This window comes from Phaenicophaeus curvirostris, chromosome Z (assembly GCF_032191515.1).
Source record: "Phaenicophaeus curvirostris isolate KB17595 chromosome Z, BPBGC_Pcur_1.0, whole genome shotgun sequence".
NCBI lineage: Eukaryota > Metazoa > Chordata > Aves > Cuculiformes > Cuculidae > Phaenicophaeus > Phaenicophaeus curvirostris.
This window is the reverse complement of record NC_091431.1, coordinates 25,328,014-25,346,253: the sequence shown is the minus strand read 5'-3', so window position 1 is coordinate 25,346,253 and position 18,240 is coordinate 25,328,014. Positions and strand designations below refer to the sequence as shown.

The 18,240-nt window shown below is 37.5% G+C and overlaps 1 protein-coding gene across 1 annotated transcript in view; it reads right to left on the bottom strand.

Moving 5' to 3' along the window:
• Nucleotides 1-1,783: 1,783 nt before the first annotated feature.
• Nucleotides 1,784-18,240, bottom strand: part of NAA35 (N-alpha-acetyltransferase 35, NatC auxiliary subunit) — a 29,478-nt gene continuing 13,021 nt past the window's right edge. Inside the window, exons 11-23 of the mRNA XM_069880286.1 lie at nucleotides 15,833-15,947; nucleotides 15,154-15,332; nucleotides 13,995-14,054; nucleotides 12,459-12,565; nucleotides 12,178-12,244; nucleotides 10,834-10,932; nucleotides 9,325-9,503; nucleotides 7,466-7,602; nucleotides 6,032-6,099; nucleotides 5,644-5,784; nucleotides 3,859-3,981; nucleotides 2,756-2,836; nucleotides 1,784-2,133 (exon numbers count right to left, since the gene is read on the bottom strand). Of these exons, the coding sequence (XP_069736387.1) occupies nucleotides 2,074-2,133; nucleotides 2,756-2,836; nucleotides 3,859-3,981; nucleotides 5,644-5,784; nucleotides 6,032-6,099; nucleotides 7,466-7,602; nucleotides 9,325-9,503; nucleotides 10,834-10,932; nucleotides 12,178-12,244; nucleotides 12,459-12,565; nucleotides 13,995-14,054; nucleotides 15,154-15,332; nucleotides 15,833-15,947 (1,416 nt within the window). The 3' untranslated portion in view covers nucleotides 1,784-2,073. The remainder of the gene's footprint in view (nucleotides 2,134-2,755; nucleotides 2,837-3,858; nucleotides 3,982-5,643; nucleotides 5,785-6,031; nucleotides 6,100-7,465; nucleotides 7,603-9,324; nucleotides 9,504-10,833; nucleotides 10,933-12,177; nucleotides 12,245-12,458; nucleotides 12,566-13,994; nucleotides 14,055-15,153; nucleotides 15,333-15,832; nucleotides 15,948-18,240) is intronic.

Genomic DNA, 18,240 nt, shown 5'->3' with positions numbered 1-18,240 from the left:
TAGTAGACAATGGGCCTGTTTGTCTACTGTATAGACTTCTAAAGGACTTCTAGCTGAACAAAGCAAGATGGTCACTTGGTACGGTTGTTTACATAGTGTTGTCTATGACTAAAATTTAGTTGCATGAGGCAGGAAAGCTTCTTTGCTGTGATCACCTTGGGGATAAATTAACAGTAGTCCTTCATGTTTTTTTAAAAACTAAACCTGATCCATTATAGATAAGCATTTTAAAATAAAAATAATCTTCTCTACTGTGTGTTCAGCTTATTCTGCACAGCTCATCCCCTTCTAATGTCAATGAAAATGGGAAAGATTACTCCTGTTGTCTTAAGTTCTGTAAGTGATGTAGGTTTCTCTTCTACTTCCTGCTTCCTGTGGAAAAATACTGAAGATTGTCCATGAGCTGCTATCATATAGTTAAAACATTTTTAACACAGGAAAGATTTTTGTGATTGTTTGCAACAAGGCAGCAAAACCTAGATGAATTCTCAGTGCCCTGCACTAGAACTATTTTGCCATCTTTACAACTGCATTTTCTGGGATTTTCATTCCTTTGGCAAGAATACAGAAGCATTTAAGTATATTAATAATGATGATAATCAAACATGTAAAATGGTATGCAACCTCCTTAGCAGCAAAATCAGAAACAGCATGTCTTCAAGGCAGTACTCCTGCTTACTTCAAGAAACTGCAAATAGGACAAGTGGATGTTCCAGTTACTTCAGAGTTTCTTCACTGTTTTCCAGCTCTAGCTCAGCAGTGCTGCTGCTTAGGTGATGCAGTTACAGTGGTATTACTCCACAATTCTAACACACAGTTGGAGAAATGCACTTATCTTGTAATGCTCTAGAGGGAGTTACATGCTCATCACTATGAAGGAAGACATTTTGCACCAAAATGAAAAAGATCTGTCCTATGCAACATAGTCAAACCCAGAGGATTTGCTTTTATGGCCCAAATAAGACTTGGTGGTATGGTTTATCAAACACCAAATCAACTTTTTTTTTTTTTTAATCTGTTGTAGCAGATGGTTGCTCAACAGAACAAGTTATTTCACAAGTGGAAGCACAGAAATAACAACTGTTCCAAGAAGGAAAGGGTAGGTTTGGGGCTCCTCCTGTTTGGGATTTCTACCTCTATCAACCATTACAGAAGGCAGTAAGGTCCAGCAAGCAAAACTGCAGCCAAAACAAGAGAATGAAAGTCATGCAGAAGTTGACTGGGCAATGGAAAAAAAATCAGAAATCCCTCCTTTGCAACAGTGAAGTAACTACAGCATTGAAATAAACTTGCAGAGCAGTAAAAATACATTCCTGAAGTCTGATATTCCTATGCGACTACACAGTGTTAGTTATGTGGACTCTCCAGAACCAGGAAGAATAAAGAAAGACAAAGGAACAAACTGCAAATAGAAATACCACACTCCATTTCTTGCTGTCTTCAAGAACTTGTCCTATATCTGAGACAAAATACCTCCTAGACAAATTACTTCAGTAAAACAGAAAGCACCAAATTCAGCGTACTAGGAGTTAAATAACTAGTATTCACCTGCTCTTAAATTCTATGAAGATTGTTTTAGCTTGCAGGACTTGGCAAGAAAAGAACCCAGTCTTTCTGCTTGCAAAGTGCGCAAATTTGATGCAATTTAGGCAAAAATAGGGAAACTTACAATCTCTCCAAGTGGCAGTAGCGCAGCTGTGTCTGTCAGACATGAGACTACTGCATTATTTTTACTTAGTCCCAAATTCCACTAAACTTCTAAACCACCATTTTCTGTCAGAGCTCATTCATAAAAATGCTTTATGATTACATCTGTAATAAAAATCAATTAAGGTACAACAAACAATACAGTTGGATTAAAATCACCTTCACCTGAAAAAATTTTTACAAACCACTTGAAAACAGCAGTTGCATTCAGAACATGTAAAGAAGGCAGTCTATAGAATATTCCACGTAACAGAACTTTTATCCTGGAGATTCCTCTCAAGTCTGGGTATAGAACTGGATATTCTTTCCTAAAGGTGTTATCTGATACACAGATGACACTTAAGGTACCCTAACAATAATCTTCTTTCAAACAAGCTTCACAACTGGAAAATATTTATGAGGGGAGAAGTCAAATTCTGGAGGAACCTAGAAAGGAAAAATTTAAAACATTACACAGCAATACTACTGAATTTGATACTCACAATGAAGGATACCCTGCAGATAGAAGAAAAACTACTGAATAGTGAAAGACTGAAAAAAAACCCCAACCCTAGCTCTTTAACATCTGAAAAATATTCCAACCCAGTTCTGGATATACCATTATCTGGCAGTGATGGGCACAAAGCTGTAGAGTGCTGGCGCACCTCTTCCGTGTGCTCTTTTATTCTTTCATGCTTAGCATCTGGCAAAAAGTCTAAACGCCCTTTCCTCCCTCTGACCCACCTGCTAATCCTGGCAGGCAGCACTCTGCTGATTGCATTCGCACAGGCTGCTGATACACTGCTACCAATTACTTCTTCCTGCTCTTGAAAAGTACTCGTACATGTCATCCTACATGTACTTGCCATTTTTTTTCTCCCAAAACATTTGAAACAAGAGTTTGCTGTATTTAAATAACTACAACAAATATTTCCCACAGAAAAATGGATTAAGTTACTTTCTATGTTCTTTTAAGAGGGCTGAATCTGCTCACTCACCCATAAGATATCTGTGGTAAAATGGTGTATACTACTATATTTCACATTCAAGCCAAGTGGCATTTTCTTACCTTTGAGTCTTTTTTGTGGCCTCCTGCCAGCAGCTTCATAACCACAATATTTGGTTTAGCAACTTTCAGAATTCGATTGACCTAAACACAAAACAGCAGTAAGTATTCAAGCGAAAGTGTATGAACTCAAAGATAATACTCAAATCTTTGCATACTTCAACGATACAGCAGTTCTATACTATCAGTTTAACAGAGATGAGAGCATCTTGGATTTGCTTTGAAGTGTAACACCTGGATCAATGAAATTTCACAAAGGGAGTAGTTAAGAGTCACTTGTTTTACTCAAGAGACCATGGAAACCACTGCTCTCCATACTTATGTTTAAAAACTGTTTAACTATGGCAAGTTCTGAGGCACTTCTCCAAATAAAGGTTTAGACAAGCTCTAAGCATCTACCCCCAACACTGTGATCCAATCACAACAAGGAGAAACTCAAGTATCAAACTAGTGGCTATTTGCATAGAAGTGCTGTGGGCATCCTCACGCTACCTCTAACTACTCTGTTAGCCTCCATCAGATGTGTGTAATACCACCAGGATCTAGAGAACAGGCAGAAATTCCTAAATTTTCAGAACCCAATTCCATAAGTGTTCTCAACTTGCTCAAATGTGACAGAATACTTACACTCAGTTTTTAGCATATGGACAAAGAGGGAGAAATTCCTACTCATGTTTATGGCCTGGTGCTCAGAAAACTGCTCCAAGAAACAAGTGCCAGACTCAGTGCTCTTTTCAGCCTGATGACATCCAAACCTATTTTTCCTACCTCTCAGGAGTACATGTTAATTATCAGATTTCCAAGCAAGTCAGGTAGGCCTGTGCCACCTTGTTAAAGCTACTGTTCTTTTAGAATGGGGCCAGAAGGCAACATGCAAGAGGAATCTAAAGTTGCTATCTAGCTTTTTAAGGTACCCTGATGACATTATCTAATGTACTGAAACAGACCACAGAGTCAGACGTCAGCATCCTTCTCTGTCCACTCCTTAAACCAGAGCAATCAGCTTTGCTCAGCATTTTGACTAACTACACTGTAGATCTCAGACTGGTCCACCTGAAAACATATCCTATTATGAGCAACTACTTTTCCCATTGTTACAGCCTTACCTCATAGTCTGGATTAGGAATATTCTCAAGAATCATTTTAGCTTGCTGGAAGTGTTTGCTAGCTGCCATGTAGAGATCTGACGACTGAGGAGGTGGACTGTACTTATTTAAATCAGACATTTCCTAGCATGTTACAGAAATATATAAACAGATATTAAAATCAGTTGCCAACAAATTGCATTTTTATAATCTTAAATGAAAACAAATTTCTATATTCAAGCAAAAAGTTATGTCAACTAAATAATATTTTAAGAATACTTAAATTGAAAACACTTATTTAAAATGGCAAATAACAAGCAGCTATAAACTGCTTAATGTTTATTTTATAGTGACATAAAATACAGTGAACCTCTCACACTTTATATAAAATAATCCCTCTCCTGAACAACTTGTTATTCATTTGCTTTAATAGTGTCATGCAGCAGAGTGTGATATTACGGAAATAAATAGGAAAAAAAAATTAATAAAAGTGTATGGTACTGTTCACTCAATCAAGTTTTTCAGCAACTGAGATACTGAAATGGGTCTGAATTTCATTTTAGATATATATTTTTCATATAATATTGTTCCTGCCAGCCTTTTATTTTTTCCAGAGGAAGCCATGACAGTCTTATTTTCCACTACAACTGTTTGTAATACTGAATTACGGAGAGTGACTGGCATACCAAATAATACACTTTCAGTTTGGGCAGACCTTCAGAACATTAGGTCTGGCCACCAGAAACTTAAGTTCAACAGCAAATGTCTACAAATGTCTGCACCTGGGGCAGAATAACCCCACAAATCATCAGAGGCTAATAACCAGCTGGATGAGGAGCAGCACTACTGTGAACACCAAGCTGAGCACCAGCCAACAAAGGGCTCTTATTACAAATCAGATAAGCCTCGTACAGGAATACCAAGCAGGAGTAAGGCCAGCTGATCAAGGCTTATCATCATATACTCAGTATTTGTACTGTAACATCTGAAATATTGCATCCAACATTGGATCCACTCAGTCGAAGAAAACTGATGTGGAGATGGCTGGGGGCCTAGAGCACATAATTAATAAAGAGAGATCAATGGACCCGGGCTTCTTCAGTAAGACAAGCATGATGCCTATGGTTAATCTTAATAGCAGCCTACAATTACTGGAAATAGTTACAAAGTTGTAGGAAGACAAAGGCGATTTGTAAATGGTACACACTATAGCATGGGGGAAGAGGTCACACATTGTGGCTCTGGTAACTCAGATTGGACATTACGGAAAAGGTGAACAGCATAGTCCTCAATCAGGTTGTCCAAAGACTAAACGGACCAGAAAAAGAGGTTGGAAAATGTCCACTCTTTGATTTTTTTAGACTTGGACAGACAAAGACAGAGCTGATGTGATCTCTAACTCTACTTCAGAGAGAAGACGGGAGAAGATAAGCCTTCACTGGACCATTCCAACCAACAGTGATTTAACACCCGAAACTACTTTTGTTTCACCTTCCCATTCGCTTACTGCCACAGCCAAAAAGTCTGTCAATAGATTTTCAAGAGATGTTCTTTTCATGCAAACCAACGCTAGCATCACATCAGACTAATTTTTGAAATTCCAAGCGTCTAATTTTAGTAAGAATTCAAAGCAATACATTTTCCTTCAACACAACTAAAGCTAGAGCTCCTTGCCATTTTGACTTATGCTTCAGTATAAACTCTGAGATATTAGAGGCTAATTTTACGATGACAAAAATGTCTAAAACAGGTGAGCAAATAACTTTTATAAAAGCATGAGAGGCATGATATTTTAAGATTACTCACTTTAAACTGCAAGTAGTGCACTGGGGGTGGTGTGATAACACTGTTGAATGGTGCAAACCTGTGCTCATATCGAACTTGTTCACTATCCAGTTCAAACTTGGGTTTTCTTACTTTGCCATCCATGTCAAATGCAATCATTGTCTAAAAAGGAAAGGATAAATATAGTGTAAAGTGTTAGCTTTATATCATATTTTGTTGTGAGCAAAATGAAAGTTATGATTTAGCTACGACTGAAAGGACAGAAAAATAGTAGACAATTTACTATATCACATTATAAACCTAAACTTAATTTCTAGCCCCACTAAAAACAAAGAAGGCATGCAATCCATGCTTTGTTCTTATTACAAAAAAAAAACCCCGAAGCCATTGTTCAGCAAGCGCAAATTACCTTGTACATTCCAGCACACATATTTTGGTACGCTTGACTCATGGTAATCTCTCTGCTGAGAGGGCGAACTGCAAATTTCACATTAAAATATTTTTTTAAATCAATATAAGCACACATTTAACTTCAAGTCAAAACAGTTCTTTCAAATGTTCAGAAAGTCACATAACTCTCAATTATAATAATGAAAGAAAACCGAAGCATGAAGAGCAAGGACATGCATTGCGGCTGACTTGACTCACAATAACACAAAAAATCTCAGCACATACTTAACAGTCACATGAACACCATAATGCCTTCAATGAAATAAACTGGTCCAGACAGTCAATGTCACTACACAAAACTAAACAACTGCCCAGAATTTAAAGCTTGTAATTGAGAGGCTTTGTTCACGGATTTTTTTTTTAAAACCTTTAAGTCTAAAAGGCTGAAGTGTTTTTATCCTAGTAAGAAAGACTTTTATACCGATAAAATTCCTTTAAGATCCCCTTTAGCTTGCAGTGTTTAACTACTGCCAAATTGTCCCACACCTGGCATCGTTTAAAATGCACTAAATACAGCAACAATTTCTGAATTTTTAGAGACAAGGGAATTTAGTTAATATGACCTTGAGCTGTTCATATCAAATTGCTTGTTCCCCTTGAAAAGATAACAAGGAACAAAACCCAAGGCATAGCAAAGAATGAAAGCAAGCTTCCACATGGTGCCTATTTTCAATGGTAATGCTAAGGTAACTCCAGCCTATCACCGTCTTAGTAGCCACTGAGGCATGGCAAATTTGTATAAAATGCTATTTAGTCATTGTTTTTGATGTGGTTTTGGTAGCAGGCTTACAGCTCTGACCACAGAGTCAGATCGCTATGATATAGGATGGGAAACTCATTTTCTCTCCTACATATACACCAAAGGAAGCATGACTTTCTAAAGGGGCTTTTGCACAGCACTGCTACCACTGAACTGAAGCAGGGCAACTCACCACTGTAAAATTAAGAAACACACTCGAACACATTCTGAAGCCAAAGAGAAACTACAGAAACACACTGAATGTTTGGTTTTTGAATCTAGCTATAGTTGTAAAAAATGTAATTCTACAGGAATTATAGACTGCAGAAAGGCAGTACTTTCAAAGCCAGTGGTTCTGGATCTCTTAATTAAGTCTCACAGGATTCAGCACATAACACAACTGGTGAAGCTATGAATATAAATAGGCCTTTTCTGAAAATCTTGAACCTCTTTAAAAGTAAGTAAATCAATGCGAAATTCTTACACAGCGACTGACTTTTGTTTTAGTTAAAAAGTTTGACATTTAGCCTTCATAAACTTCAGAATATTTTCCCTACCCATATCAGTGCTGACACTATAAATATTGAATTTAAGTTCTACATCACTGCATGAATGGGGAAAAAACCAAAAGCGTTACACACTATACCTAGATACCTTTTTTCTTTTTCTTTGTTTTCTTACTACTACGGCCTTTCTGTTGTTCCTCCATTATTCTCTCCTCTGCCATTTGAGAGCTGTCAGCACGGCTCAGTGTTGACATCAACCAGGCATAGAGAAACTCTGACAGATACCTACAGAAAAAACAGTACGTAGCTGTTATATTTTGTACCGTAGGATAAATTTATAATATGCACATCCTCACTGAGTGCCAACTTCTTCATTCAAAGAACTAATTGTAAAGGACAACCTAAAAACTTTTTGTTTAGCATGGTTGCAACCAACAGATTAGTCTTGTATTCCACTTTGGATTTTTTTTAAACAAGACTCTGTACAGATTCAACCACATACAGGTCAAGGTAAGCAAGTTTCTTACGTTTTTACTAGGTGAAGTCTACGTTACTTGTTATTTCAAAACCCACATAAGATCAAGCTTTTCTATAATTCTTCCTTCCTCCAGCAAATAAAGCATTTTTTAAAAAATACTATGATAGCACTTTTTCTGCTTTTGTTACAAATCACTCTTTTGAGAAACAAGGTTACTCCTGATTTGTTTCAAGCATCAATAACCAGAAAATTATAAAATAAAAAGGGCAAGTTCACAAACCAAAAAGATCAACATGCAATTCTTTAAGATTTAAGAATTCTGTAAGAGTGATTTCTGAGTAAGGAGAAGCTGATCCAATAAATCTCTAGGCTGACTTCAAATCAAAAGGGGGGAAAAAAGACAGTAGAAATTACAGATCTGGAGCATAAGAAGAAGAAATACTACTTCATAAGAAGTCATAATTCAGAAGAAAAATTACTGAGAAATAATTAGGAGTTTCATTTGCACATTTTCCCTCAAAAAATTCCTCTCTTTTGTTCTTCATTTACAGTAAGGAGACAAAGCAGCTGATATGACAGTTCCAATTAAAAGTGATTTTGTTATAATGCTGCGGGGAAATACAGGCAAGTAAAAAAAAACCAACCTGTTTTACAGAAGATTTGGTATTAGTTATTGAGGTATTATTTAAAGAATATTGCCCTCTTCTAGTAACTACCTAGAACACTAGTTTTCTCACTTAGTGCTTACTTGACTCACGAAACAGCATAGAAACATGATGAGGTACACTGAAGTTGGAGTCATTTTACCAGGTCTATTCTCTCAGAAGGAATTGATTACAACCAAAAACAAAAAAAAAAACAAAGCAAAGTACAGAAACACTTTAACACAGGAAGGTTTAACATCAAATTTCTAATGCCGAACCAAAAAACCATCTAAATAATTTCTCGTTTGGATCAAGCCACCAACTATAAAAAATAATTTAATGTGAATGGAAAGGAAAAATAAAAAGAATTTTGACTCTATATATTGCATTATTTGCACTAAAGGCAGATCTCTTCAAATATGCTCACAGAATAAGGAGTTACTTCTATCTAGTCAACTTTCAGGTCACAGTCAGAACTTAAAAACTCTAGAGATCTTTTTTTTTAAAATAAGACATTAACAAGAATATTGATCTTGGTACTACGAAGACAGAAAAGAATAAAGGAAATAGCTTCGTTCCTGAATTCTCCTGTCTGTCATTATCAGCATATTTTCTACTGTCATCAGAAGATACTGTTTTATAAAGTTAAATAGAGAGCAAATTACTCCTTCAAAAAAAAGTAGTAGTACACCATTTAGTCAGTGTAGAAAAGAGACCAAAATACTTTTTTCTCCACTTGTAATTTTGTTAATAGGCAAATTAGATATGGCATTAAACAAGCCTGAGATTAAAAAAATCATAGCTGTCCCCCCTTTAAATAACTACAATCTTAGCTCTGTGGGAGCATCCCTCCTTGAACAATTGGTAATAAGAGCATGCTCTTACCAATATATGTAGTAATATTCATGCATACTATAAAGTTCCAACTCGAAGCCACTCAGAAGATACTGTATCATAATACGGAGGTTATGATATAGGACCCAGGTGCCCAAGCAAGCCAAATGTTGCCTTTGTGGTTCCTGCTTCAGTAACATACTATGAAGTGCTGCATCTACTTTCTCTGCCTATTGAAAAAAGAGAACAAAATAGCAATCAGAGGAGGAAGAACATTTGACTGAAACAGCATCAAAGGTCTGCCAGAAATAAAATCTTAAAATCCAAATATAAATTGGGTAAAGCCATGCTCCAGATTAAAAGACGGAAACGTGTTTTTACAGATATTGCCACCTCTGAAGTATAGAGCCGTCAGAAAGCTCGGAAGATATTCACATAACTAAGTAAAATCTGCTGCACGGAGGAAGGAAGTCTACAGAGTAATTTAGCAACAATATTAAGGGCTTTTTTAAATTTAAGATTTTAAGAAGTGTGTGTGTATATATATGTGTGTGTATATATATATAAGGATTGTTAGCAGTCAAGTGAGCACTGACACTCAGAACAAGTTACAAGCTGATATCTATTTTGTTATATCACCAATATTTACTTTTCTTTTTTTGAAAAACAAACAAGACCCCAGACTAGGTGCACTGAAACATTAAATGTGTCAGCTTAACATGCAAGAAACATACTGCGGCCCACCAATTCTGTCTAAAAAATAATTGTATACCACCATTGGAATATTGTCAGTAGTCCTGAACAAATCAACCCATATAATCAGTTACAAAGTGAAAAAACAGTGTGTCTCAGCTCCAGTACTTGAACGAACTCTCAACCAAACCACCTTGAGAAGCCAAAGCACACAAAATATCTCCCCCCAGCTCTAAGTTCCCCAACTGTTCTCTTTAACATGTACTCCTTGGAAATGTATTATTATTTCGTGTCTCTCACTGCTGAAGAAATACATTTTCAGCAAGTGAAAATACACCTTTCCCTGTCACGTTTCACACCCCACTCTTGAGAAGTATTAGAAAACAGTTAAGTATGTATTTTTAAGAGTTATTATTTAACTTACATATATATGTAAAAATGTTATAAAATTCTGAAATTTAAGTCTCACAGAGCTCTAAGATTGAATTTTCAGGTGTCTTATGAACATGGTTCATCCATCTCACCCTGGTTACATCTTGCAGACTGCCAGTTACAAGCCGGATAGAGACTACAGGCAGTGGAATTACCATTAAATTACAGACATCACAGCAGGTTTCCCTTAAGTCCACTTATTGGTGCACAGTTAATTGAGAAAATGCAATACCTTTTCATTCAACAGATCTAACAGAAAGTCTTTGGATGCATCCTACAGACACCCCAGACTGCATTTTAGGAATCTCCATCCTACAGATTTTAGGACAAACATAGGAGTTGCTTTGTTCATCTAGAATCTAATACCATATGCTCCATTCTGGTAGGTATATACCTAGAAAGAAAAGTTTGCTCGCCTGCTGCCTAGGACTTTACCTCATCCTGGAGGGTGGCAAATTCCTCAAGTATGTGCCCCAATTTATCTCTCTGACGGGCTCTATTGTGTCCATGGATTTGAATCAGGCTACAAAATGGCTAGGAAAAAAAAAACACAGTAGGTTTAAACTTTCAACACAACTTTTAAAGTACAGGAGGAATACCATGATGTCTATTAAAGCACCTGTTTTATACGTGTATATTAGGAGGTGGGCTTCTTGAGACTCCCTAAAGAGCAAGTGCATCAGGCAAGCAAGCTCTCTAGAGTGACGCCAGAACCCATTTCTCTGTATACAAGTCAACGTGACATTAAGAGAGCATCCTTAAGGCACCTGATTAGAACAGAATGCTTGGGGTAAGAAAGAGGTTTCTTATGCCTAAATCCATGTGCATAGGTAGCCAAGAAGGCCAACAGTATCCTAGCTTGTTTCAGAAATAGTGTGGCCAGCAGGAGGAGGGAAGTGATCAGCCCCCGTACTCAGTGCTAGCGAGGCTGTACCTTACAATACTGTGTTCAATTTTGGACCCTTCAGTACAAGACAGACATTGAGGTGTCCAGAGAAGGGCAACAAAGCTGGTAAATAGTCTGATGCACAAATCTTATTAGGAATGTCTAGAGGAACTAGAGCTGTTTAGTCTGGAGAAGAGGAGGCTGAGGGGAGACATTATTGAACTCTACAACAGTCTGAAAGGAGGCTGTAGTGAGGTGGGGAGTAACAAATGGCCTCAAGTTGTGCCAGAGAAATGGATATTAGGAAAAATTTCTTCATTGAAAGGTTGTCAAATACTAGAAGAGGCTACCCAGGGAACTGGTGGAGTCACCATCCTTGGAGGTTATGTAAAAGATGTGTAGATGTGATGGTTAGGGACATGGTTTATTGGTGTACTTGGCAATGTTAGCTTTACAGTCGAAATCCGTCATCTTAAGGGTCCTTTCCAAATAAATGATTCTGTGATTTTCTTAGACTCTCATTGCGCTGCATTCAGTAACTGCATCTTCTAAAACAATTTTTAGTTTGTTTAACTGGAAAATATGTAAAATAATTTTGTTCTTACTAGTGCTATGCATTTGCTTTGTGACACGAAACAACCCTGTAAAGAGTTAGCAGGTGCACATCTCTAATATAGTGAAATGTTGGTGAAAAATCTGAAAGCATAATCCAGGAAGTAAACAGCAATAATTATATTGGCTTTTAAAAAAACTTAGTATTTCAGGATGGCCAGCTTCTGCAATTCAGCCTTCACAACAAGTATCTAGAACAACTAGTCTCATTTTCAAATGCAAGCAAATCTTGGAAGTGCTCATAAACCCATTAACATGCTGTAATTGGAATTAACACTTACCCGAACACAATGTGTCACAAAGGAATCAATGTAGTCCTTTGCCTGGTGATTATTATAAAGACAACACCTAAAAGGGAAATAAATGGTTTTGTAAATGTCAGCACTCTGTGTAGCACAAAATTAAAGAATAAATATGTGTGAAGGAATGGCAAATGACTCCTCCTTAAAAAGCACCAAAAAGTACAAAATGTATATGTACTTTAGGTCTTTGCTTTTGTAAGCAGAAGTATTATTTTCATCAGATATGTAAACACATGCAAGTAAACTCAATATCCACTTACTTTGGAGAAAGTACTGGAGGACTGACGAAAGACCTTAAAGCATCTTTTACCATGTCTTGCATGAGGTGAGTGCCAAACACCTTCTTGTTATCTACCAGAAAAGTTGTCTGAAAGTGAAAACATGGTTTTAGAAACACGCTTTAAGCTCACATTAATGCTTTAGAAATTCCTAATGGAAAGCTCTTACAGTACTTGTATTAGAAAACCTGTATCAGAAATTCGTAAGATTGCTTTAAGATTAAAATGGTTCAGCTACATGCAAGGTTACAGTCTCAGAAATAGAGACACACTGATCTCTGTCACTCCTGTTGTACCCCATGACATGCATATCGTACTATTACTTGCATAAAACAATGCTTGCAAAAGTATTCTGGTTTTTGGACTTTAAAAACTGATTAATCAGACAAATGTTTCTTAAGATTAACATAAAGTAGGTCATGTGGTTTTCCAGAAGACAGATAAAGGTAAGCTTTCAGACTAATGCTGACTTGTTTTCTATGCCTTTAGATACTACCGCTTTGATTGTCATGTTGCTCATTCTACTTTCCTCCACAAGGGCTGTCCCTTTTTCACAGGGTTCTTCAGCAGAAAGATGAAAAACAGCTCTGCTGTCAGCCACTCACAGGCATTGCACAAACACACATCATGGCAGGTCAGAACACATACACTTTATAAGAACATTTTACTTGCCAGTAGTCATATTCCACTGGCTCTATACATTATCTAATGATCAAATGGAAAGAAGTTCTGACATCCAGGGACATTCTACTCACAGAATCACAGAATAACCAGGTTGGAAGAGACCCACCGGATCATCGAGTCCAACCATTCCTATCAAACACTAAACCATGCCCCTCAGCACCTCGTCCACCCGTGCCTTAAACACCTCCAGGGAAGGTGACTCAACCACCTCCCTGGGCAGCCTGTTCCCATGCCCAATGACCCTTTCTGTGAAGAATTTTTTCCTAATGTCCAGCCTAAACCTCCCCTGGCGGAGCTTGAGGCCATTCCCTCTTGTCCTGTCCCCTGTCACTTGGGAGAAGAGGCCAGCACAGAACTTCCTAAAAGAAAGTATATCTGGGTCTGAGTGAAGGAATATATGATACACTTTTCAAGGAAAAGTGAAGCAGTAAGAAGTAAAGTAGTAGCGTGTTCTACTCCTAAACACGAGTTTTACTGTTGCAGCAATAGAGACAATGTACACATGAAATTCAGTCCAGAAAGGGAGAATGAATATAAACACCAGCCCCAAACTAGACAACCTATGTAGAACATAAAAATGCATGTAAAGGCCCAGCTTTACCACCAGTAAAAAAAAAAATTTATACTTTTTTTAATCAGCAGGCACTAACATGACCTCAACAACAGTATTTAAAAATGTTTTAAAAAAACACATCAGAACACAAGTCTCCATATACCTAAATATTTCCGTTCATATATTAAGTGGTATGCAAATAACTAAAATATTGGAAACAAGATGATTAATCTATATTTATAATTAACAGAAAATTATATAATTTAAAGATAAAGACTTGCCTGTAACAACGATCTTGAAAGAACACATGGTGACTGCTCACTAAACTCACAGAAAAAATCCTAATTTATATTTCAGAAAAAAAAAAAGAAGACCATTTAGGTTAATATGCTTATTTGTATATATGTCTACACACAGAAATAGACACAGATTTATATTTTTATACACACACATGCACTTTTACATATGCATATATATGCGGTTATGTAAATACACCTATATTTTGTATACAAACTCACATATACACATAGTATAGCTTGCACAAATTGTAAGAAAGCAAACATGAATAATCTAAACACGCCATGAAGCTAAAATCTATTTATTTTTTTTTTGCAATTACTTGTTATGTAACAGAACAAAAGGCTTCTGAATTTTTTTCTTTAGATGCAACAATTTGGATGGTAGTATAGAAAAAAAGATACTGTGAAACTTAAGATCACAGCTTAACTGCACCAGGTATGTTACAAAACTGTAATGTTTACCTGGTACCAGATGCTTCATGCAAATACTGCTTTAATTAATTGAACAGGAAATAGGAAGACAAAAGATTCTTGCTTGATCTTTGAGCTGATGTAACCATGGCTCTTTTCTCAGTCAGTGAATGTGTGTATGGTAAAAAGTATATTAAGCATTTAATTTTCTTCTAATTAATGTACACAGTAACTGAGAATAATATCTCTTATTCAGGAAAGAAAATAAGCAGGTTAATTTATGCCTATACAAGGAATTACGCGCTTAAACAAACATGTATGAAGTTTTTTCATGTTACAGGCATATAAGCAGAATACTGCTTACTCAATCTGAAAACATCAGATTCAGCAAGGATCTGCTACTGCAGATGCAGCTCTTTAACCAAGGAGACTCACAAGGAAATTAACTTGCTTGCGCTCTGCAACTAACACGCATAATTATTTAACAGATCATGGGAAAAATGCGAAGTTTGAGAGAATAGGTCTTTGCCAAAAAAAGAGAAAAATATCAAGTATCAGGAAAGACAGCAAATTTTGAAATTTTACACAACAGTGGGAAACACTGAGAGATTTATAAATACAAATCAGTTTTTTCACCAGTGGGCAACGGCATGTATACACAGAACGATTTTTTGCAAGCTGCATTTTAAGATCTTAGGTTTGACTACAAAAAAGAAACACTCATGCTTACCAGTATACAGTGCAAATTAGTTAAGTTGACTACTTCACATACAGTTTTTATTCGGTCTATTAGTTTGGAGAAATAGTTGACCATTTCTTCCCTTTTAATTATTTTTGCATATCGAGGGAAAGTTGGTGGCAGCAATCTCTGATTGACAAGGGGCTCAAAGCCCATCATAATAGGATGATCTAATGAAGAAGAGAGGAAAGAGAAAGAGAGAGGAGGAAAAAAACCCCGCTGTATATAAGTTGTGTTTTCAGAACTCACTTCAAACTTGACAGTACAACACAACTTATTCAATTAGCCACAATGAACTTTTAAACTGACAGAGACATGAACTACCCAACTGAGACAATGATTACTATTTAAAAATTGAATCCCCAGCACAGACCAGTACAAGCAGCGAGGTGGTGTTCTCTATTTTCAAATTAGTATATATGCCATTTTAAGAGCAATGTACTTAATCAAAAGTTAACATTACGTCTGGCTTCAAAGTGACAGTATTGCTTTCAGGAGAACCACCATTTAGTGAAATAAAATTAAGATCAAACAATGCAAATCTCCAAATTTGTATAACAAGTATTATTAGTTCAAAGTAAATAGTGACTTCTTAAAAATACATATAGTAATTTAAGTTTATCAAGACAGCATATTTAAGAAAGGAAAAAATTAGTAGTTTGATACATACCTCCTTTAGTGGTATCATTCTGTGCCTGGATTCCATGATGCAATGAATTGTGGATGGCAGAAAGCAAGTCAGCTGCCTGAGTCATTAGTTTCTGAGCTTCTGCAACTGCACTTGTCTGAAAGACAGATAATAAACATATTTTGTCTATGGAATTAATGATAGTATCAGAAAAAAAAAATGATATGAGGATTCTAATGATAGCACACAATCAGTTATGAAAAAAATCAACAATCTTTTGTGTAGCAGTGGTGTTTATATTTAAAAATGCATGTTTAAAACTGTAGACTGATAGTCTACTATAAACTAGATGCAAATCCTTTACTCTTGATTGAGGAGGCAGAAGGGAGCAAAAACTCCTAGAAAACTTTTCCACCAAATGAGGCGGAGCTCCAAACTGCAAAAAGGAAATAAATCCCCTGCCATTGGAAAAAAACAACCCAGAATTACTGAGGATATAGAGAACCCATAAACTATGAACTGAAACAAAATCACTACATAACATTAGAAAATTACCAGATGTCCATTAGAAATCTTGATTCATGATCTGCTGACATGCTGAGTCATCTGATGTCTTATGAATCCAAATTTGTTATCAAACTGGGCACTATTTAAAATAGCTCTTTATAAAATCTAAAATCTTATTTTAAAAATACTGGACTGACAGTCCCTGACAGGACATTAAATACTTGAAATCTCAGATCACATTGAAACACGACTTCTTCTAGAAAGAGAGATGTTTAAAACCCCCGAAGATCTAATGGAAGCAGGTCAAGAGGTGCAGCTCTGCATAATACCTGTTCACTTATTACAGCATTCATGAATCTACTAAAAGAATAAGTGGCTAAGCAGATCTACTTCAAATCAAAGAAGCCCATGATGTAAATAACTTACACTATAAGTAATCAGACTTTAGCAACACTATGATAATCTGATCTTGCATAGATTACTACCTTACAGCAGTTGACATGGACAGAATTTGGTTCTACGTCAGTATAGATTACTTCTATGTCACAGTTTGATTTCAGATATAACAAATGGTTACACTCAGAATGCAATTGTTGTCAACCACAACAATGACTTTTTCTCAACACTGATGTCTATCAACACCACTTGCATATGACTTAGAATTTGATCAAGCTTTTTTAAACTATGCAGTATGCAGCTTCTCCAACAGCACATGTGGGAGAGAATCAATCCCACCTATGGAAGAAACTTCTTTATTTCATTATGAAAATGGAAATAGGATATTTAGAATCACAGAATCATAGAATCATAGAATAACCAGATTGGAAGAGACCCACCAGATCATCGAGTCCAACCATTCCTATCGAACACTAAACCATGCCCCTTAGCACCTTGTCCACCCGTGCCTTAAACACCTCCAGGGAAGGTGAATCAACCACCTCCCTGGGCAGCCTGTTCCAGTGCCCAATGACTCTTTCTGTGAAAATTTTTTTCCTGATGTCCAGCCTAAATCTCCTCTGGCAGAGCTTGAGGCCATTCCCTCTTGTCCTGTCCCCTGTCACCTGGGAGAAGAGGCCAGCACCCTCCTCTCCACAACGTCCTTTCAGGTAGTTATAGAGAGCAATGAGGTCTCCCCTCAGCCTCCTCTTCTCCAGGCTAAACAACCCCAGCTCTCTCAGCCGCTCCTCGTAAGACCTGCTTTCCAGCCCCTTCACCAGCTTTGTTGCTCTTCTCTGGACTCACTCCAGAGCCTCAACATCCTTCTTGTGGTGAGGGGCCCAGAACTGAACACAGGATTCAAGGAGCAGTCTCACCAGTGCCGAGCACAGAGGGAGAATAACCTCCCTGGACCTGCTGGTCACACCGTTTCTGATCCAAGCCAAGATGCCATTGGCCTTCTTGGCCACCTGGGCACACTGCTGGCTCATGTTCAGTCACTGTCAACCAACACCCCCAGGTCCCTCTCCTCCAGGCAGCTTTCTAGACAGACTTCTCCTAGTCTGTAGCACTGCACAGGGTTGTTGTGCCCCAACTGCAGGACCCGGCATTTGGCTGTGTTAAACCTCATGCCATTGGACTCTGCCCAGCGGTCCAGCCTGTTCAGATCCCTTTGCAGAGCCTCCCTACCCTCCAGCAGATCCACACTTCCACCCAGCATAGTGTCGTCCTCAAACTTGCTAAGGGTGCACTCGATGCATTCATCCAGGTCATTGATAAAGACATTGAAGAGGGCTGGACCCAGCACTGAGCCCTGGGGAACCCCACTTGTCACTGGCCTCCAGCTGGACTTCACACCATTTCCCACCACTCTCTGGGCCCGGCCATCCAACCAGTTTTCCACTCAGGAGAGTGTGCGCCTGTCCAGGCCAGAGGCTGACAGTTTCCGAAGCAGAATGCTGTGAGAAACTGTGTCAAAGGCTTTACTGAAATCCAGGAAGATACAT